Source organism: Pipistrellus kuhlii, unplaced genomic scaffold (genome assembly GCF_014108245.1).
Source record: "Pipistrellus kuhlii isolate mPipKuh1 unplaced genomic scaffold, mPipKuh1.p scaffold_m20_p_100, whole genome shotgun sequence".
Classification (NCBI taxonomy): domain Eukaryota; kingdom Metazoa; phylum Chordata; class Mammalia; order Chiroptera; family Vespertilionidae; genus Pipistrellus; species Pipistrellus kuhlii.
In genome coordinates, this window is record NW_023425406.1 from 452,769 (window position 1) to 473,811 (window position 21,043).

Here is a 21,043-nt window from a genome sequence, read left to right on the forward strand (position 1 = left end):
ATGCAGCTCCAAGGTCACGAGATCTGCCTCTGACCTGGACATCTCTTTGTCACCAGCCCACGAGAGCCGTGGGCTTGTTTGCTCCCCACTAGACAAGGACCCCTGAGGGCAGGGCCGGTGTGGACAGCTCCCTGTGCCTCCCACTCGGGCACATGGCACGTGTGGGTGGAGACAATGAGCGGGGCCGGGAATGGCAGGCCTGAAACAGAGCCGCAGGAGACTGCACAGGGTCTCGGTGCCAGAGGCCTGGCTGGCCAGGTTCCCAGGCTTCCATTCGGCCGGCACCTCGGGTGGGAGGAACCAGTCGCCTTCAGCTCGTGTCCCTGACTCTTGCCACCCCAGGGCCCCCAGTGAGCCACATCCAGGAAAAGGAGGACATGGGGCTTCCATCTCTCTTGGGGGTCCATGAGACACAGGAAAAGCGGGAACCGGGCTGAGAGCGGGCAGGAAATGTGGTGCCCATGGGAATATGAGGGATCGCCTCTGGGAAGGCAGAGAATGTCCCCAAAGGGTCAATGGTGCTGGGCGAGGGGGGTGGGGTGAGGGGGTGGAGAGTAGGGACTGTTCTTGGCCTTAGAACTGGTTCGCCACTTCCACGGAGTCCCTGCATGGCTGCTCCCCTCAGCTGGCTCTGGAATTCAAGAACTCAGCCTGGAGTCCGGTCGGGTCGCCGTTTCCCCTCATGGGTAACCCCCTTGATCCTGAGGTGTCTGTGGGGCTGCTCAGTATGGAGGCTGGGTCACAGCCTGTCCCCGAGGCGGCCCCTCTGCCAGCCCTGGGGCGGCAGCGGGGGGGACTCATCCTGAGGGCCGGGCTGTCTCTGACCACTGTGGCCGCCTCACTGCCCCCTCCCCGCTGCATACCTTGCCCACAGCTGAGCAGCTGGGAGGCTATTTATAAAGGCGGGTGAGATCAGCGGCCGAGGCTATAAATTCACAGGCCGAGACCGGGCCCCACAGGAGCAGCGGCTCGGGACGCCAGAGCTGCAGGCCTTAGGGCCGGGATGAGCGCCAGCACAGGCGGTGGCGGCGGGGACAGTGTCAGCAGCAGCAACAGCAGGTAGGGCTCGGCCCTGGCGCCTGGCGGGGGACGTGAGGGGGTGGCCCTGGCGCCTCATGTGCTCACTGCTCGCCTGCCCCGCGCGCAGCTCACAGGCCTCCTGCGGGCCTGAGTCCTCGGGCTCCGAACTAGCACCCGCTGTGCCCGCACCTCGGATGCTGCAGGGGCTGCTGGGCTCCGATGACGAGGAGCAGGAGGACCCCAAGGACTACTGCAAGGGTAAGGGTGAGGCCTGGCCTGGGGCGCAGGCGGCCAGGGGCTGCCGTGTGTATGTGTGTGTGTGTGTGTGTGTGTGTGTGTGTGTGTGTGTGTGAGAGAGAGAGAGAGACAGAGAGAGACAGAGAGAGACAGAGAGAGGGTGCTGGCACCAGCCCTCATGGGCTGGGAGCCACAAGGGTCGTGGCTCCCACAAAGCTCTATTCACTCCCTTCCCCAGGTGGCTACTACCCCGTGAAGATTGGCGATCTGTTCAATGGGCGGTACCACGTGGTGCGCAAGCTGGGCTGGGGCCACTTCTCCACCGTCTGGCTCTGCTGGGACATCCAGTGAGTGTCCCCTTTGCCTCCTGGGTCCCAGTGCCAGCTGGGATCCTGCCTCCGGGCTTGGTTGGGGCCACCGTGATGTTCGCATGGGGCCGGCTGGGGCTGGCAGCCAACGCGGGTCTCGGCGTTGCAGGCGCAAGCGCTTTGTGGCCCTCAAAGTGGTAAAGAGCGCAGGGCATTACACGGAGACAGCTGTGGATGAGATCAAGCTCCTGAAATGTGTGAGACACCTCCCCTACCAGCTCCCAGCTCCCCGTGAGCTGCCCACGACCTGGCAATGTGGGTGCAAGGCCTGCCGGGGCTCCTGGCGGGGGGCAAAGGGGGTGGGACTCCCAGAGGGGCAGGCTCCAGCTGGCTCTACCCTCATGGGAGGGCCTTGAGGCGCTGTCGAGGGAGGGGGCCAGCAGCCCGGTGGGCATGGGAGAGGGGCCACTGCTGCTGGGAGCGACTGGTGAGGGGCAGGTTGGAGCCATTCATGGCTGCTTGGTTTTTTGCTCCAGGTCCGAGACAGTGATCCCAGTGATCCCAAAAGAGAGACCATTGTCCAGCTCATTGATGACTTCAGGATCTCAGGGGTTAATGGAGTCCGTATCCTCTGTGGGGGAGTGGGTACCCAGGGGGCTGAGTTATCGCCAAATAGCAGGGGCTGCCTCAGTGGCACAGCTGGGCACAGGAGGGGGCTGGTCTGAGAGGCCTGTGTCTGCTCAAGTGGCCTCTCTCTAGGATGACCACAGAATGTACCATCCTAGGGACACTAGGACCCTGGGGCAGCGGTGATCACCAAGACCACCCAGGCCCGACTCTGCAGCGCCTGAGCCTCATTGCTCCCCCATGCCAGCTGAGGTTGCTTGAGGCCTGGGATCCAGCTGTGCGCCCACCAGCTATCCTTCACTCCCAGTCCCAGATGTGTGCATGGTGCTGGAGGTCCTGGGCCACCAGCTCCTCAAGTGGATCATCAAGTCCAACTACCAGGGCCTGCCCGTGCCCTGCGTGAAGAGCATTGTGAGACAGGTGGGCAGCCGGGGCCCCGTGCGACAGCACCGGGCAGCCTGGGCAGGGCTGGCAGTGCTCAGGAGTGGCTCCCCCCAGGTGCTGCATGGCCTGGACTACCTCCACACCAAATGCAAGATCATCCACACAGACATCAAGCCGGAGAACATCCTGCTGTGCGTGGGTGACACCTACATCAGGCGCCTGGCTGCTGAGGCCACAGAGTGGCAGCAATCAGGGGCATCGCCCCCATCCCGCTCCACAGGTGCGATCCTGCGCGGGGCTGGGGCTGGGCCTGTGGGCCTCACTCCTGCCTGAGTCTCTGTTCCTTTCTCCCCTCTCCCCCATGCTCCTCCTCCCCCACAGTGAGCACTGCCCCCCAGGAGGCCACGGTAAGTTGGGGCACCCCTTTTCCTGTGCATCTCTCCAAGTCCTCAAAGCTTGTCTCAGCCTCCCTACTCTCCCCAGCACCCCTGCAGTGGCATTTCCAAAGGCTGTTGGCTCGGATGAGGGTGCTACACAGGGTGGGTCACGTGTCCCTAATGGCTTGCCACTGTGCTCAGGAAAAATACCCCACATTTTGGGCCAGGAGGGTCCAAGGCTGGTGCCAAGGGGTGGACTGGAGGGGGTTCGTGCCATGTTCTAATGTCCTCAGAAGCCCAGGGGCCAGGAAGTCTTGTCCCCTAGGGGGTGTGTGAGCCACAGACAGAGATCTGGGATGGTCAAGGGATGACCCTGGGGTGACCCTGGCTCTAACGGCAGCCGGGTAAGCTGTCAAAAAACAAGAAAAAGAAGATGAGGCGCAAAAGGAAACAGCAGAAGTGGCTGCTGGAGGAGCGGCTGCGTGACCTGCAGAGGCTGGAGGCCTTGGAGGCAGCGGCGCAAGCTGAGGGTGAGGAGCTGAAGGCACTGGAGGCGCCCGGGGGCTGCCAAGCATGGCAACCAGGTCTTTGGCTCTCATACCACTTCTGTCCATGTCCCCAGACTCTGGCTCAAGACTAGAAGGGGGCAGCGGCTCCACCTCTTCTTCTGGCTGCCACCCTGGGGGGGCCAGGACCGGCCCCTCCCCAGCTTCCTCCTCCCCGGCCCCAGGTGGCAACCGCAGCCTCAGCCCCGGCTCCCAGACTTCAGGCTTCTCCGGCTCCCTTTTCTCTCCTGCCTCGTGCTCCATCCTCTCAGGCTCATCCAATCAGCGGGAGACTGGGGGCCTCCTGTCTCCCAGCAGTAAGCCGGGCCGGGCCAGTGGGTAGTGGGCAGGTAAGGTGCTCAGGGCCAGGCCAGCTCAGCCTCTCCCTTCTCTTCCTTCCTCAGCACCATTTGGTGCCTCGAACCTCCTGGTGAACCCCCTGGAACCTCAAAATGCAGACAAGATCAAGATCAAGATCGCAGACCTGGGCAACGCCTGCTGGGTGGTATGACTATGGCTTGGAGAGCAGAGCTGGGTGTCCCGCCGTGAGGGTAGAGGGACAGGCCCACTTCCGGGGAGCCCCAACTCGGGCCTGTGGGGCACTTGGTCATTTGTTCAGCAAGGGCTCACCCAGCAGCACAGACTAGACCCCATGGTCTGCCTGGCACAGCAGACCCAGGGCAGACCCTATAGTCCTGCCCAGGCAGAACTGGGCCCATGGCAAGGGGTGGGACCCCTGGGAAGGGCTGGCCTCTGCCTCAGATCATCCGGCCCGTTCCTCCCGGGACTTTTGGGAGCCCCGAGGCTCACAGTGAGCTCCACTGAGCTCCTTGGGTACGTGGCCTAGAGGAGGTGGGAGATGAGTGAGAGGCTGGTGGGGCAGGCCAGCTGCGGCCCCAGCTCCTCCCCAGGACTCCCTCTGCCTCCAGCACAAGCACTTCACTGAGGACATACAGACTCGGCAGTACCGGGCCCTGGAGGTGCTAATTGGTGCCGAGTACGGGCCCCCCGCCGACATCTGGAGCACAGCGTGCATGGTAGGCCTGGGCTGTCCCCACCGGGGGCTAGCCTGCTGGCCAGCAGCCTCAACCTCTCCCTCTTCCAGGCCTTTGAGCTAGCCACCGGCGACTACCTGTTCGAGCCCCACTCTGGAGAAGACTACAGTCGTGATGAGGGTAGGGGAGGCATGCCTGGGCTCGGCCTCGGGGCCTCGGGGCTTCATGGCTGCCTCCCAACCTCATCTCTGTCCACAGACCACATCGCCCACATCGTGGAGCTCCTGGGAGACATCCCCCCAGCCTTCGCCCTCTCCGGCCGCTACTCCCGGGAGTTCTTCAACCGGAGAGGTGGGGCCCCACGGGCTCAAACTACCTGGGTCTGCGGGGGGGGGGGGGGGGGGGGGGGGCCTTGGGTTCTGAAAGAGGGGAGACAGGTCCCAGAACAAAGGCTATGCTGGCAGAGCCTGACCTGAGTCCCGCGCCCGCCCCAGGAGAGCTGCGGCACATCCACAACCTCAAGCGCTGGGGCCTGTACGAGGTGCTCATGGAGAAGTACGAGTGGCCGCTGGAGCAGGCCACGCAGTTCAGTGCCTTCCTGCTGCCCATGATGGAGTACATCCCCGAGAAGCGGGCCAGCGCAGCCGACTGCCTCCGGCACCCTTGGCTCAACCCCTAGACCCCGCCAGCTCCTGCCCCGACCCTCACCTGTCAGTGCCTTTAGGGAAAGAGTGAGCCAACTCCTGCCTCCCTCCTAGAGCTGCCCTCGCCTCCCCCAAGGGCACAAGCTCTCACAACCCGCCCCCCTAGCGGGGCAGACACGCTGGGGACAGGCCCGCCTTTGAGAATGTGTTCTGCCCCTGACCCTCACCGAGGGTCCCGAGTGCGAAGTGTACGTGTTTCTTTTCTTAATAAAGTGTGACCTGGAGCACCGGTGTCCTGGAGTGACAGAACACAAGGCCGAGAGCTAGGGCAGAAGGCAGTTTATTCTGGGTCTGCCGGAGAAGCCAGCTGGGGTGCTGGGGTTGGGAGGGGGGCAGCCTAGGCCTCCACGGCCCGGCCGTTGATGATGCGGATATGGCGGATGATGTCCTGGATGGCTTGCGACGTAGTGCCCTGGCCCCCGATGTCTGGAGTGTGCATCTGCGGGACAAGGTTGTGGTACCAGCTAAGGCCCAGAGCCTTACCCTACCTGGTACCACCCTCCACTTGGGGGCAGCAGGAAGTGCCAGGTCACACCCCCCCCCCAGCCCCTCGGGCATCACACCAGCTCAATCCAAGCTAGAGGAAGGGTTTTGGGGTGGGGGAAGGCAGGAGCGGGGGAAGGGGAGCCTCACGTTTTCATTGTCCATGGATGCCAAGACAGCCTTGCGGATGGAGGTGGCGTAGGAGTGGAGCCTAAGGAGGGAGAGCAGCCTTCAGTCCCCAGGACCTAAGGGGCCGGTTAGGGGGCTGACGGCCGGGCACGGAGAGGCCACTTACTTAAGGTGATCGAGCATCATGCAACTGGCCAGCAGCGTAGCCGTGGGGTTGGCAATATTCTTATTGGCAATACTTTTGCCTGTGTTCCTTGTAGCCTGGAAAAGCCAAGATGACAAAGGGGGGAGCAAATGTGAGAATGTAGGGAGTACGTTTCTATTCTTGTGAAGCATCCAGACAGGCAAATCCATGGAGGCAGAAAGCAGGATCAGGGGGTGCCAGGGGCCGAGAGGGGGGATGAGGACTGCCTGCTAATGGGGACAGGGTCTCCTTTTGGGGTGATGGAAATGTTCTGGAACTCGACAGAATTGATGCACAACACAGTGGGTGTACTTAATAGCCCTGAATTATTTACTTTTAAATAGTTACACTACGTTATGCGAATTTCATCACAATTTTTTAAAAAAAGGAAACCAAAAATGGGTCAATAAAACGTGGTTTATCTATATAACCAACTATTATGGAATCATAAAAAGGAATGACAGTCTACAACATAGATCAACCTTGAAAACATTATGCTAAAAGAAAGAAACCATTAATAAGAGGCCATCTATTATAGGATTCCATTTATAGAAAATGTCTAAAACAGGCAAATCCCGGAGACAGAAATCAGATCAGTGGATGCTAGTGGCAAGGATGGGGGGGTTGGAAAGCAACAGCTGACAGTATGGGGTTTCTATTTGGGGTGATGAAAATGTTCTGGAATTAGCCCAGCTGGTGTGGCTCAGTGGTTGAGCATTGACCTATGAACCAAGAGGTCCCCAGTTCAATTCCCAGTCAGGGCACATACCCGGAGTTCCGGGCTTAATCCCCAATATAGGGCATGGAGGAGTCAGCCAATGGGTGTGCGCCTTTCATCAATGCTTCTCTCTCTTTCTCTCTTCCTCTCTCTCTAAAATCAATAAAAACATATTGTTAAAAAGTGTTCTGGAATTAGATAGTGGTGAGCTGTGAATATTCTAAAAACCGCTGAATTGTACACTCTCAGTGGGTGAAGTGGATGGCACAGGAGCTATGACTCAAAAAGGCCAGCAGCTCTGGCACCATGGGCAGTACTCACCGTCTCAAACACAGCGTACACATGGCCATAGTTGGCTCCAGCCACAAGGCCGGGGCCCCCGACCAGCCCTGCGCAGACGTTGTTGACAATGTTCCCGTAGAGATTGGGCATCACCATGACATCGAACTGCTGGGGCCGGGACACCAGCTACAGGGCACGGAGGGGGCAGACAAAAGCTTGAGCATGAGAGGCCCGGGAGAGGGGGGGGGGGACACTAGAGCAGGCGGCCTCGGAGCCCAGTGGGCAATTACCTGCATGGTGGTGTTGTCCACAATCATATTCTCAAAGGTGATCTGGGGGTAGCGGGCTGCCACCTCCTTGCAGCACTGGAGGAAGAGACCATCGCCCAGTTTCCTGTGGGGGACACAGGACAGCAGCTTGGCCACTGCAATGGTCAGCTAGAAGGACGGGGTGTGCAGATGACCATGGAAGGCTGGGTTCTAACCTCTAGCCAGTCCCCCTTCTGCAAAATGGGCAGAATCCTACTCCGCCTCCCCCAGGTGGGCACTGGGGTGAGGGCACAGGCAACAGGGAACAACCCTAGGCATGGCCCCTTCGTAGGTGGCCCCGAATCCATGAGACCAGGCTGAGCAGGCTGCTCCTGTCAGCTGCTTCAGGACAATTGGCAGAATGGGCAGCAGCATGGCAAGGCAAGGGCAGGGAGCATACATAATGTTGGCCTTGTGCACGGCTGTCACTTTCTTGCGCCCAGTCTCATGGGCCAGTTTGAAGGCGTATTCAGCAATGCGCAGGGACTTGGTCTTGGTGATGATCTTCAGGCTCTCCACCACTCCTGCCACGCTCTGAGAAGAGGTGGAGAGAAGAGACCCGGGTCCTATCGGATCCTGCTCCCAGCACAAGCTTCTCCTTGGGCCCAGCCTGCTTCTCACCCACCTCGTGCTCCAGGCTGCTGTACTCGCCCTCCGTGTTTTCCCGGACAATCAGGATATCTATGTCCCTATGCCGGGTCACCACTCCTGGCAGGCTCTTGCAGTGGATGACGTTGGCATAGAGGTCCAGGCTGGTGCTGGGGGGAACACGGAGAGGCAGCAGGCCAGTGCCACCACACTCAGCTGGCACAGCCCATACTACCCTTGTGGAGCCCCCACCACATGTACTTGGCTCTCACCGGAGGATGTTGTTGCGGGATTTGTAGGATGGTGGCAGGTTATGGTTTGTTTCAATATTGCCTGCAGGACAGAGACAAGACAGGCAGTCTGAAGAGGGGACCCCCCCAGGCTCAGTTGTGCCACCATATTCTCCATCCTGACCCAGGGGACGGACACCAAAGGCAGCTCCAACCAGAGGAGATGGCTTTTGGCAACAGAAAGACTTCACAGGAAACTACATTGTGACTGCCTACATGAGCCCCATGAGGGCAGAGGGAGTGCGTGTGTTCACTTGGCTGCTGGCTTCTGCGGACCTAGAGGAGCACAGGCCCATACCAGACACTCAGTAAGTACTTACTGAGCGAATAAACGGACAAGGCTTGGCAGCTAACCAGGTCTCTCCAGACCCTAAGAGGAAAATGGCAAGACCAGGGTCTGGCTGGATAGAAAGTGACCACTCCTGCTTACTAATCGCTAGTAGGCCAGGCTGGTGCCAGCAAGGTGACCTTGGCCAAGGTTACTGCTAGGCCCTGCATCAAGGTGCCACAGAAGCCCCACCTCCGGGGCAGGAAGGAGCTGCCAGGAAAAGACCATGGCTTGGCCGTGGCTGGACTGAGGGCACCCAGAGCAGCGGGGGCAGCGGGCATTGGGAAAAGGCAGTCAGAGGGTGCCACGTAGAAAAAGCCACGAGGGCCACCGGCCCCTCAGAGTCATGCTCTGCCTGTACTGTCTTCACCCAGAGTGCCTCGGGCACCCTGTGGCTGGCATGTTAGCCCCTCCATTTGACGGCCAGGGCCTTGGCCTCTACTCTGGTTCACCTTTGCTCACACACTCCTCACGCCAGCAGTGATGGATTAAGAATCTGGACCAGCCGAGACCGGTTTGGCTCAGTGGATAGAGCGTTGGCCTGCGGACTGAAGGGTCCTGGGTTCGATTCCTGTCAAGGGCATGTACCTTGGTTGCGGGCACATCCCCAGTAGGGGATGTGCAAGAGGCAGCTGATCGATGATTCTCTCTCATCGATGTTTCTAACTCTCTATCCCTCTCTCTTCCTCTCTGTAAAAAATCAATAAAATATATATATATAAAAAAAAAGAAGAAATATTGATGAGAGAGAATCATCGATCAGCTGCCTCTTGCACACCCCCTACTGGGGATGTGCCCGCAACCAAGGTACATGCCCTTGACCGGAATCGAACCTGGGACCTTTCAGTCCGCAGACTGACGCTCTATCCACTGACCTAAACCGGTTTGGGCTCTCATCGATATTTCTAACTCTCTATCCCTCTCCCTTCCTCTCTGTACAAAATCAATAAAATATATTAAAAAAAAAAAAAGAATCTGGACCAAACCAAGGCAAACTTAGGAGGGCTAGAATTCATGTCTGTAACATCCACAGCTGTGCCAGCTGGAGCCAAGGTGGCAGGCAGAGGTTGAGAAATGCATCTCTGTGACATTTGGTTTGTAAAGACAGATTCTGAGGGTCAAATCTGACCCCAAGAGAGAGGGTTTCCTCAAGAGGGAAGAAGTCAGCCCAGCCGGTATGGTTCAGTGATTGAGCGTCAACCCAGGAACCAAGAGGTCCCCGGTTTGATTCCCGGTCAGGGCACATGCCCAGGTCATGGGCATGACCCCCAGTAGGGGGTGTGCAGGAGGCAGCCAATTGATGATGTTTCTCTGTCATCATTGATGTTTCTATCTCTCTATCCCTCTCCCTTCCTCTCTCTCATACAAAATCAATGAAAACATATTAAAAAAAAAGGGGGGGGGGAGTGGATGAGAGGCAGCCCATCACCCGCACAAACTAGTGCCACTAAGATCTCAGAATCGTGGCATGGACAGGCCCCAACTTCCATGCACTCTCCAAGCACAACGGTCCCCTCTCGCCAGAAAAGCCCGGAAGTCAGAGCTATGGGGCCCCAGGGACAAGTATCAGCTCAGTGGTGAAATGATCACGCACAGCACCCCACCCTGGGCCCCAAGCTCACCCTTCAGGGCCACGCGGTTCCGGCGGATGGCCATGATGGCGTTACGGATGTCCTCTTCGTCAGCATTGGAGCTCACATGCACCTCTTCAAAGTCCACAGGCACACACGCGTGCCTGGGGCAAAGCAGGGTCAGGGCAGCTGGCCTGGGCCCCTCCACACCTCTTCTAAGAAGCCTGCCTGGACCCACCCCGACCTGGCTCTGGCTGACAGGAGACTGGGTCCACTGGCCACAACCGATGGGGACTTGCTTGAACTCTACAACACAGTCAGCAGAACTGGTGCTACCTTCCCCAGCCCAGACCGGCCTGGTGGGATCGCCAGCAATGATGAAAGGCCTGGGCTTTCAGCCTTCCTGCCACTGGTGCACTGGGTACTTGGGCAAAGCCCCAGACAGCAGGGCTTCTGGGCTCACAGCCCCACTGGCACAATGTTGTCAGGGTACCTCCAGGCTGAGCCTGGGGCACACCCTTCGCTAAGGGGACACGTCACAGGGAGGGGCCTGGGGGCTCCATACCTGAACACAGACTTGACGTGCAACATGAGCTCCGGCCCAATGCCATCCCCTGGGATCATGGTCACCGTGTGCCGCCCGCCATACTTAGCAGATGGAGGCTGGATGGAGAGGGAGGGTGAAGGCAGGCCCTTAGTTCCCTTCCTCCTACAGCACTGGCCTGGTGGGGGGCCAGCTTGGCATATCTTAGCGCTGCACCCCACCCCATCCCAGGCAGGGCTGCTCACGGGGACTCCTGGGTCAGGAGGAAGCAGGAGAAGGAGTCCCTGCCCCCACCTGGACTTCGGTCAACCCCAAAGCAACTAAAAGCCCCAACTCTAATAGGCAGATGATAAGAATACTCACAATTGTTTGTTGCTAGAGGGGAGACAGAAGGAAGAAGACTCAGATTAGCCAAGGTTGGAGAACAAGACTCTGTCTTTTCCCTGGGGATGCTGTCTAACTAGCACAGCGAAGGTAAGGAGGTGAGGAGGAGGGTGGGTGACCTCTGGAGACCATGCCTCAGAGGGAAGGACATAAGGGAGCAAAGAGGCACAACACACAGAGCACATGCACACATCTACACACACACACACACACACACGAACATAAATGTACATATGTGCAAGCATGCACATGCACACACACCCACGCAAGTACTTACTGAGATGCTCCTCCGGGGGGCCTCATTGGCACCCAGAACCTGGCAAAGAGAAACCAGATGCTAGTGGTGTTGTCCAGCCCAGAAAGTCAATTTAGCATGGGAGAGCAACTTAACCCATGAACAATGTCTGGTAAACAACAGCACACAGCATATGCCCAGACAAATGGCTCCAGAGCCATTTCCCAGAGACCAGCCTGCTGAAGCACCACGGGGGGGTGGTCCTAACCCTTCATGCCTCCTTCAGCTGCATGGTCAGTTTTTCCTTTTTTGTTGTTGTTCATCCTCATCTGGGGGTATTTTTCCATTGATTTTAGAGAGTGGAAAGGAGGAGGAGAGACGGGGGGGGGGGGGGGGGGGGTGGTGGATCAATGTGAGAGAGACACACTGATTGGTTGCCTCCTGCACATGCCCTGACCAGGGCCGGGAAGGAGCCTGCAGCCAAGATAAGTGCCCTTGACTGGGAATCGAACCCACGACCCCTCAGTCTGCAGGTGATGCTCTATCCACTGAGCCAAACCAGCTAGGGCTGCATGGTCAGTTTTGAAAAAAAAAAAAAATGTCTCCTTCCCCCCTCTTAGGTTGTTTCTGATTCCTTTTTGGACAATTATTACTGTTCAGTGATGTTTGTAACATGGAAAAGGTGGTACCCTGAACATAATACAATGAGGAAATCACTATAACAAAATGGAGGGCCACCACGATGATCATTTGATCTTTATTCCTTATTACAAAAGTAGAACACGGAGAAAATCTAGAACATGGAGATATGGAGATCAGAAGAAAAAGACAGCTCCCAGCACCCCCTCCAGAATCAGAAATCCAAATTCAACCATGTTTATATGTGGGTGTTTTGTTTTGTTTTTAAATTTTCATCTGAGGATATTTTTTTCCATTGATTTTTTTTTTTTTCTTAGAGTGGAAGGGACAGGGAGAGCAGAGAGAGAAACATCAATGTGAGCGAGACTCATCGATTGGTTGCTTCCCATATGCGCTCTGACCAGGGCAGGGGATCGAACCTGCAATCGAAGTGCATGCCCTTGACTGGAATTGAGCCTGCAGCCTTCAGTCTGCGGGCTGATGCTCTAACCGCTAAGAAAAACCAGGTAGGGCTCGGCCATTTATAGAAGAATAACAGACACCAATCTTTTGGAAGACTTTCATAAAGGATTGCAAAACTGCTTCCCGGCTTACATGGATGGCAAATGTCCCCAACTGTGACTCAGAGGAGCCATGTTTGGCCACATGAGTGCCGTGCCTGACAGCTCCAGAGCAAAAGCCACCAAGCCAAATAGGACAGGTGCTGAGAAGTGACCAATGTGGAGTCCCCACACTGACCTGGAGGAAGCCACCCTCATCCAAGGTCCCCCCGCAGGGTGGCCACAGGCCCGCACTTTCCTCCCTGCTGTGCCCCCACCTGGGAACACACCGGGTGGCCCTCAATCCAGAGAGGCAGGGCAGAGCCAAGGTCCTCCTCGTCACTTGGGGATGCCCTGCCACTTGCCTGCGGAGCAGCAGCAGAGCATTCCAGTCAACAGCAGAGTCACCATGGCCATCTCTCAAAGAGCCGTGCCTTCCTGCTAGAAGTCTAGAAAGCTCAGGGAGAGGCTGACCAGGGGCTAAGAGGGGGAGGGGTGACTGCGAGGACAAGATGCCCTGGGGGTATCTGCTGATTCACGTGGCCCCTGTATCTGTAGCCACAGACGACACACTCGGAGCATTTCGGTTTTCCTTCTAGTCCCTGTCAATATTTGGAATCGTCTTGTCTTATAGGCTTTCATATAACCTTGTGAAAGGACACTTGAATTGCTCTTCCCCCAGGAAACCTTCTCTAATGCCCTGAGGGTGTTGAGCTATTAGCACCTTCCCCCTCCCCTGGGCCTCCCAAAGCCTTACCTCAATTCCTCCCAGTCCAAGCACGATCTTCTAGAAGGTTGTCTCTGCCTGGCTCCTTCCCCAACCCCTAAGTCCCTGAAAGCGGAGGCCAAATCTGTCCTGCCCCCTACTGTCACCCCAAGACCCAGCAGAATGCCTTGCCCAGAGCCAGGACACAGAAACATTTCCTGAATGAATGAGCACATCAGAAAAAGAAAGAAGAGATGGAGGGCTCTGGGGCTGGGGAGACCTCAGTTCAAATCCACATCCACTACTCTTGGCTGCAAACACCTTAACCTTGTCAGCTTCCCGTCCTCCCCTGGAACCCCCAGAACAGAGGTGCTTACTTATGTGACTCCTGAAGGATTGGGCAAGAGGTATGCGAGCTGTTCAGTCCCTAGCAGGGCACACAGAACTGTGCAAAAGCATACCTGCCCCTTTACCCCAACAGCCCCTCAGGCCAGTGGTCAAGGCTGGTGTCCAATGAGAGGGGAGGCTGGGCTGACCCCTGCAGTCCTGACGGTAATTCCTCCTGGGCTTCAATCCTCTGAAGTCCACTGAGTTCGGTGTGGTGGTGAGCCAGCCCTTGCACCAGGCCTGGCTCTGCTTCTGTGCAACTCCCCTCCCCCACCTTGATCACATCACCTCTTCCTCACCTGGTCCCTATGCTTTGGCCAAAGACTCAGGGGGCTCTCAGGATAAAGACTTCCTTAGCCTTGCTCTGAACGATGCAGGCACCTTCCTTCAGGGTTAAAGAGGTTCTGCCTCAAATCCAGGTCCAGTGAAGCTACCCATCAAAGGAGCTTGGTAGCCGAAACCGGTTTGGCTCAGTGGATAGAGCTTCCGCTTGCGGACTGGGGGGTCTCGGGTTCGATTCCGGTCAAGGGCATGTACCTTAGTTGTGGGCACATCCCCAGTAGGGGGTGTGCAGGAGGCAGCTAATCGATGATTCTCTCTCATCGATGTTTCTAACTCTCTATCCCTCTCTGTAAAAAAATCAATAAAAATATATATTTTTTAAAAAGGAGCTTGGTATGCAGCAGGATGGGGTATACGCACAGGCTTCCTGCTCATTCTTCAAATGGCAGGGGGTGGACTATCAGCCTTCGTTCTTTAAAAAAAAAACCAAAAAACACATATATTTTTTATTGATTTTAGAGAGGAAGCAAAAAACAGAAACATCAATGATGAGAGAGAATCACTGACTGGCTGCCTCCTGCACGCACCAAACTGGTGATTGAGCCTGCAACCTGGGCATGTGCCGATGAGGAATCAAACCGTGACCTCCTGGTTCACAGGTAGACACTCAACCACTGAGCCACGCCAAGACTCAGCCTTCGTTCTTTAATGTGCCATGAAAAGAACAGAGTCCAGGGTGATATATATTCTCACCAAAGGGCCCCCACACTCCACAGCTTACTGAGGCTTCTCTCTTCAACACGTTCGTTGGATTAAGTGTCAGTGGTGGCTACATGTTTTCCCACAGGGTCCCATCAGTGGGAGCAAAACTCTGGGGTTAATTTCTAAAGGTTCCCATAACCAGGTCAACCAGTCTCAGGGCAATGCCCTACCCGGATTGTTCACAGGCCCCCATGCCCACCTCACATGGATACATGCACACACACACACACAAAGGAGGTCAGGGAGGAGACGGATGTCTTCACCAAGACCCTGTGGGAGCCTAGCTGCCAGAATCTGGAAAGTCTCTCAGGTGGGAGGAGCCAGCTTTTTAAACAGAATTTCATAAAGGGTGTGCTGTTACAGGGCCATGTTCCCGAGGGGCCTGATAGGGAAAGCATGACAGGGGATGTGTCCACAAGGAGTGTCAGCAAAGTCGCAGGGTTCTGGAAGGTCAAAGTTGGCTGGATCCTTGAGACAGAGGTGAAATTGAAGCCCAAATAGAGGAGGGACCTGGCCTAAGGCCACACAGTGGGTCAGTGGGGTAGCCAGGCCTAGAGATCATAGCTTTTGTCCTCCAGGCCAGTTCTGGCTCACTGATGCTTCACGCAGAGATTAAATTATTCTCATTTACGTTTGTCAAGAGAGAGGAATCAGACCAGAATCCTAAAGGAAGGATTCGGTTAGCAAAGCCCCAGAGGCCTCCCACCCGGCCAGCCTCACAAACCCTAGCTCCTTCCTATTCCAAGCACCTGCGATGGGGAGAACTGGGGCTAGAAGAATGTCATGAGGAGGGTTGGGGGTCCTGGCAAGTCCATTTCTCCATCTCCACTGGAACATGCGGCAAAACAGTCCACAAGAAGAGAAACCCGAGGAACGTAGGCAGGTAACGGGATTCCGAAGGTAGCAACAAGAAGGCAGGCCAAGATACGTGACTGCCTCGTGGGGGATCCCACAAACGCACTAGGGAGGTGATACTCGGGCCTAGGCCCCCTCTTCCCACCTGTCTGGAGCAGCCCCACCACAAGATGCAGAAACCAGGGGAAGCCGGACCAACGTCATTGACAACGTAGACGGCCAATGAACTCCGGCGCGGAGCCCTCTCCCCGCCCCCAGATCCAATCCCACCGAGGGGCAAGCACCCCCGGCGAGCGCTGCGACCGGCCCTGCCGCCCGCTCGCCCCTCTCACCTCCCAAGGACGGCAGAGGAAGGCCGGCCTGAGCACTGCCTTCGCAGGGCCGCCAACAGCCATTGCCACCTTCAGCGCCATGACGGAAAGTGAGAGCAGCAGCACGCCCCTGCAGGCAGACGCCGCTCTCACGAGAGTTCGGATGGTTGCGGATCCGCGGAGTGGGCGTGTCCTTGTGGTGCGCATGCGCGTGACTTGCCGGTTCCCACGCCCTTTTCCGGTGCCGAGAGCGCAGCCGCCGCCGCCGCCGCCGCCGCCGCCGCCGCCGCCATCTTGGGGGGGCACCCAGCTGGGCCACAGGTCCAGTAAGGGGACACGTCAGTGCCGCTAGCAACGTCACAGGCCCGCCCGGCCCGCCGGCGTCTGATTGGCTGCCGCGGCCTCTTACGTGTCGCGCTTCCTTGTCTGCCCCTCGTGCTCAGTGGAGTCGCTCTCTTTTTACCTCGGCACAGAAGAGGCGATGGTGGCGCTGGCATCTCTCGGCGCCCTGGCGCTCCTCCTGCTGTCGGGCCTCTCCTGCTGCTCAGGTAGCGGCATGGCAGGAGCTCGTTTCTGGCGAGCTTCTCTTCCACTACTGGTGGTGCGTGGCGGGGCGGAGGGGTGCGGGGGAAAGCGGGGTACGGGGCCTTCTTCGTCTTGAGAGGCAGGTCGCCACGGGGCGCGACGACCAAGGCCACCAAGCGCCCCTGCACCACACATGTTTACCCAGCAGCCAGGCTGCTGGAAGAAACAAACCAACCTTTCTCCTTTCCTCTCCTGCGAGGAAGAGTTTCAGAGGTGCACCCGGCTCCCTCTCCAGCAGGGAAAGTGACACACGTCTCTGCTCCCTCTCCCAGAGTTCCGGGTCTCGGAGGAGGGTCGTTCAGGAGCAAAGCTCTACAGCGCAGGGTGATCAGGGGGAGAAAATGGGCTGGAGAAGAGGGCGCGGTGGGGCCAGGCCTCCCCAGGAAGGGAGCTCTTAAAGTGAAGAGGGAGAAGGGACCGACCAGGCAGAGCATGGGCGAGTTAGATCTGAGCTGAAGCGGTTACGGTAAGCGGGAGCTTGGCTGTCAGGCCAGACTGTTGACTTGAGTTTTTATCTGAGGCCCTGATGTAACTTGAAAGGGCTTTTCGGCAGAGCAGAACCACAGATCAATTGGCGTTCTTGAGAGATGAACACGTAGTGGCAGGGTTGAGCCCAGTCTGGAGTCCCGGAAGTGTGCTGAGGAGGATGTCCTTGCCGGAGCCGGAGCCTCCTAGGGGCTGGACTGGGGAGGGGTCGCTTTCTGTGCTTTCACTTTCCCTGCCCTCCTTCAGACCAGCGCCCTTGGTGTCCGCACCAGCTTAACTGGCCTGCCTGCACCCTTCTCACTTATCTCTCAGGGATTCCCCATGTTGTAGACAGAGAGGTCTGGAAAGGACATACCTGGCTGTAAACACGTTTTGGTGCCAAGCTTAGCTGGACACGGAAGAATCTCCAGGATGTGGCTCCTAAGAACTGCCCCACCAGTGTTCCCAGGCATCTCCCCGATGTCCAAATCTTCCCTGATTGCCTCAACCTAAGGCAGGGACACCACATTCAGAGAACTTTACCATTGGTAGCATTTATTATACTTGGCACCCTTTGACTTCAGTGGCACCTTTTCTCTCTAGCTTCTAGAGGTGGCTAAGGTGGCTAAGGCAGCATTCTTTCTCAGGGCAGCCCTGGTCAAGGGACCAATTGTGCATCTGGATCCAGAACCCCTCCCATTTCCTTCCCTCGGGAAACATTGGGGCTACTGTTGGCCTGTGTCAACAGTAGCTGGAGGCGGAGACCCCTCCCATCTTGAAAGCCCACGTGCTTTGCCAGCAGCACCACCTATGGTGTCTGTGGAGGACACTTTGAATAAACTGCCCAGGGTTCTTTTAAAAATATATATATTTTATTGATTTTTTGCAGAGAGGAAGAGAGAGGGATAGAGAGTTAGAAACATGGATGGGAGAGAATCATTGATCAGCTGCCTCTTGCACACCCCTTACTGGGGATGTGCCCGCAACCAAGATACATGCCCTTGACCAGAATCGAACCTGGGACCTTTCAGTCCACAGGCCGACGCTCTATCCACTGAGCCAAACCGGTTTTGGCTGCCCAGGGTTCTTCATGGCTCTGAACTGAGGTCAGCTTAAACCCCTGGGTTTCTAGAGTGCTATAGGCCAAAGGCAGGCTGTAGCCCCAAACCTTTGCATGGCTTCCCTATCTGTAGGTCTACAGACAGACACGAGTTATGCAGTGAATCCATCCAGTTCCCCCACCCCCCAATTGCCTGCTCTTTTGCCCTTCCATTGAGCTCCCACCTATACAAAGCCTTCCCATTCCCCACCCTGCCTTGCCATTGACTTCTGACTTATTTAGATCTGTTTCCCATATCTTACCTGGCAGAGTCCAAAGGGTTCCATGTGTCCTTAGCTGATGAGGTGTGATCATTGGGGTCAGGGTGGCCCCTCTGTCCTCCTGCCCAGCATGCATCAACTAGACCTTACTCAGGCATTCTCTGCCTTTTCCCCACAGCAGAGGCCTGCATGGAGCCCCAAATCACCCCTTCCTACTACACAACTTCTGATGCCGTCATTTCTACTGAGACTGTCTTCATTGTGGAGATTTCCTTGACATGCAAGAACAGGGTCCAGGTAAAGGAGGGGTGTTCAGCCAGGAGGGTACTGGGGTGAGAAACGGGTAGTGAGCCTGGGACCTTGGGCATTAGCTACTCAACTAGCAGACTCGAGGACCCCATGTGGATTTCCATTCACTAAGATCAAATTCTAGCAGGTGTTCAGAGAACATTCTCCTAAGCCGCCTGGTTTTGCCTAGATGCAGTAATGTAGGTAGACACTTTGCTGTGTCTTAAGAGAATGTATGTTGCCCAGCCAGTGTGCCTCAGTGGTTGAACATCAACCCATGAACCAGGAGTTCACGGTCAGGGCACATGACCGAATTTTGGGCTCAATCCCCAGTCTGGGGCATGTAGGAGGCAGCTGATCAATGATTCTCTCATCACTGATGTTTCTCTCTTCCTTCCTCTCTCTGAAACCAATAAAAACATTAAAAAAAAAAAAAAAAAAAAAAGAATGTATGTGGAAGTGAGAAACAGCCAGGGGTCAGTCCCCAGGCTCCTTCATCCATTTTCTGATTGCTCTTTGCCAAGGTATATATCCATGTGGGCATTAAGACTGAACAGACCTAGCTTCGGCCCCTGACCTTAACCAGCATCGCAAAGGCCCAAAGAAGGAAGTTAGTCCTTTTTGGGTACATTTCTTGGACAGCTCATTGGGTACTCCTTGACCCCAATGTCCCCTTACAAGCTCAGAAATAATGACATGTCAATCATCCCATGCTGATCACAGTTGACAGGATTGCTGTGGGTTAGGAGGGTCAGGCCAAAAAAGGAATGTACCCTCCCCCCCAGAATTGAGGAACCAGAGAAGTAGTGACAGTATCTGTGGGTGTTGGCTTCCTGGCAAGGCTCTGGGTTGTGCCCGGGCTACCTCCATGATTCTTACATGGTATCCCCTGTTCATAGGCCACAGGTGGGCAGCACAGTGGGGCCTCTGCCAACAGCCATATAGGGGAGAAAATGACTCCCCCCTTGTCTTCACCCCAGAACATGGCTCTTTATGCTGACGTCAGTGGAAAACAATTTCCTGTCACCCGGGGCCAGGACGTGGGACGTTACCAGGTAAGGGATACTGTGGCTGTCATCTTGGGGGAAGGCCACCCGCACCCGGGTGTGACTGGAAGCCCTAGAGGTGGCCTGGTCAAGCAGCATCAGGGTTCTTTGTCTTGGGCGGCTGGCAGTGGTGCTGTGTTAACACTGGCAGCGGGACCCTGATGTGTTCATTGTGCTTACCCTGTGCCAAACACCCAACCCAGGTGTCCTGGAGCCTAGATCACAAAAATGCCCACGCAGGTACCTATGAGGTCAGATTCTTCGACGAGGAGTCCTACAGCCAGCTGAGGAAGGTGAGTGCCACCTGTGGCTCCTCCTCAGCCTGCAGGAGGGAGGGCACACCCTGCCTCCACCCTCCAGCCCCTCTTCCAGGAGCTCGGGGCCACTAGGGGCCTTGCTTATAGGGAGCAGGATGGCTGGGTGGGTGCCTTCTTATACACCTGCTCCACCTGTGCTTAGACCTTGTGTTTTTCCCTTACCCATCTCTCTCCTCCCTTCTTCCCTGACTCAAGTCAGTGCTCTCATCTCTCATATCCCACCCCACCCGGCAGCACCCCTAACCCCACCACCTCCCTTGCAGGCTCAGAGAAACAATGAAGACATTTCTTCCATCGCCCCCCTGTTCACAGTCAGCGTAGACCATCGGGTGAGTGGGCTGAAGAGGCTGGCCTGGGCTTGGGAAACAGTAAGCACACAGCAAACCTTATACTTTTGGGGCTGGGGGCAGGGGATGGGCCGCTCGCCCATCCCTCCCCTGAGCTTGCTTTGCTCTCCCCTTTCTTACAGGGCACTTGGAACGGGCCCTGGGTTTCCACCGAGGTATTGGCCGCAGTCATCGGAATAGTGATCTACTACCTGGCCTTCAACGCCAAGAGCCACATCCAGGCCTGAGGGCAGTGCCCCCAGGCCCCCTTGCTTCTTTCAATAAACAGTTAGAGGCCCCTCACTTGCGTCGCTGCACCTTGCCTCCCACTCAGGTCCGGGCTGGGCAGCCAGCATCCGCTGGTCCACATGACAATGCAGCACTGAGCGGCGACTCGGCTGAAACTCCCGTCTCATGGGTTTGCTTTGCTCTTCGGTATTGCAAGCTTGCCTTCCCCGGCCCCCAGCTAAGCCTTCCCTGCCTGGTGCCCCGTGACTAGCATCTACCCGCTGCTTCCTGATTGCCTGCGTGGGTTTGCCCCTCCTCCCAGCACATGTGGTCTGGCAGAGGACTGCCTTGTTCTCTCCTGCCCCTCAGTCCCTCCGGCCTGCCCAGGGTACGGCCTCTGACCGCCTACCATTGGGACAGCAACTGCCTGGCTTCCCCCAAATCCAGCAGTCAGCAACACATGTAGACAGCCCTACACGGCCTGCAGTGTTCCTGTGTTTGCAGCCCTGGGCATGAGCCACACACTGAAGTACTCTCCATGCTTACATTGTGAGTGGCCAATTCACTGATACAGTTGAAGCCAGTCAACCTGGCAGCAGTCTGGGGTGTAATCATAAGCGCTACACCCCACCTTCATGTTGCCTTTCAATGTGCTCCCGCTTCATGGTGTTGGGTGGGATATACAGAAGGCACAGAAAGAACCAATGGCCTGGACCCCAACTTCTGAGGAGCCATTGCCAGCTTTT

The 21,043-nt window shown here is 56.7% G+C and overlaps 3 protein-coding genes across 12 annotated transcripts; 2 read left to right on the forward strand and 1 right to left on the reverse strand.

The window, feature by feature from the left end:
* The first annotated feature begins 883 nt into the window (after window positions 1-883).
* Window positions 884-5,419, forward strand: SRPK3 (SRSF protein kinase 3). 2 transcript variants are annotated; one of them, XM_045578687.1, is made up of 15 exons: window positions 884-1,059; window positions 1,148-1,278; window positions 1,496-1,604; window positions 1,735-1,822; window positions 2,102-2,189; window positions 2,506-2,612; window positions 2,691-2,856; window positions 2,958-2,983; window positions 3,354-3,483; window positions 3,576-3,815; window positions 3,903-4,003; window positions 4,428-4,535; window positions 4,604-4,673; window positions 4,752-4,844; window positions 4,958-5,419. In XM_045578687.1, the coding sequence occupies exons 1-15, from the start codon at window positions 1,004-1,006 to the stop codon at window positions 5,170-5,172; spliced, it is 1,728 nt and encodes a 575-aa protein (XP_045434643.1). In that variant the 5' UTR covers window positions 884-1,003; the 3' UTR covers window positions 5,173-5,419. The 2 variants fall into 2 exon arrangements, with proteins under 2 accessions (XP_045434643.1, XP_036285913.1); XM_036430020.2 differs by having other exon boundaries at window positions 887-1,059; window positions 4,988-5,419.
* A 42-nt stretch (window positions 5,420-5,461) lies between these two features.
* Window positions 5,462-15,908, reverse strand: IDH3G (isocitrate dehydrogenase (NAD(+)) 3 non-catalytic subunit gamma). 2 transcript variants are annotated; one of them, XM_036430022.2, is made up of 13 exons: window positions 15,744-15,907; window positions 11,284-11,322; window positions 10,986-10,997; window positions 10,644-10,741; window positions 10,130-10,242; window positions 8,162-8,222; window positions 7,927-8,059; window positions 7,702-7,835; window positions 7,284-7,386; window positions 7,033-7,179; window positions 5,976-6,070; window positions 5,831-5,891; window positions 5,462-5,636 (listed from the first exon to the last, which is right to left on the reverse strand). In XM_036430022.2, exons 1-13 carry the CDS (start codon window positions 15,822-15,824, stop codon window positions 5,535-5,537), a joined length of 1,179 nt encoding a protein of 392 aa, XP_036285915.1. In that variant the 5' UTR covers window positions 15,825-15,907; the 3' UTR covers window positions 5,462-5,534. The 2 variants fall into 2 exon arrangements, with proteins under 2 accessions (XP_036285915.1, XP_036285916.1); XM_036430023.2 differs by lacking the exon at window positions 10,986-10,997 and having other exon boundaries at window positions 15,744-15,908.
* A 122-nt stretch (window positions 15,909-16,030) lies between these two features.
* Window positions 16,031-20,372, forward strand: SSR4 (signal sequence receptor subunit 4). 8 transcript variants are annotated; one of them, XM_045578689.1, is made up of 6 exons: window positions 16,031-16,270; window positions 18,271-18,389; window positions 19,280-19,435; window positions 19,630-19,719; window positions 20,007-20,111; window positions 20,213-20,372. In XM_045578689.1, exons 1-6 carry the CDS (start codon window positions 16,204-16,206, stop codon window positions 20,315-20,317), a joined length of 642 nt encoding a protein of 213 aa, XP_045434645.1. In that variant the 5' UTR covers window positions 16,031-16,203; the 3' UTR covers window positions 20,318-20,372. The 8 variants fall into 8 exon arrangements, with proteins under 8 accessions (XP_045434645.1, XP_045434646.1, XP_045434650.1 ...); XM_045578690.1 differs by having other exon boundaries at window positions 18,274-18,389; XM_045578693.1 differs by having other exon boundaries at window positions 16,032-16,270; window positions 18,274-18,389; window positions 19,361-19,435.
* The last annotated feature ends 671 nt before the right edge of the window (window positions 20,373-21,043 follow it).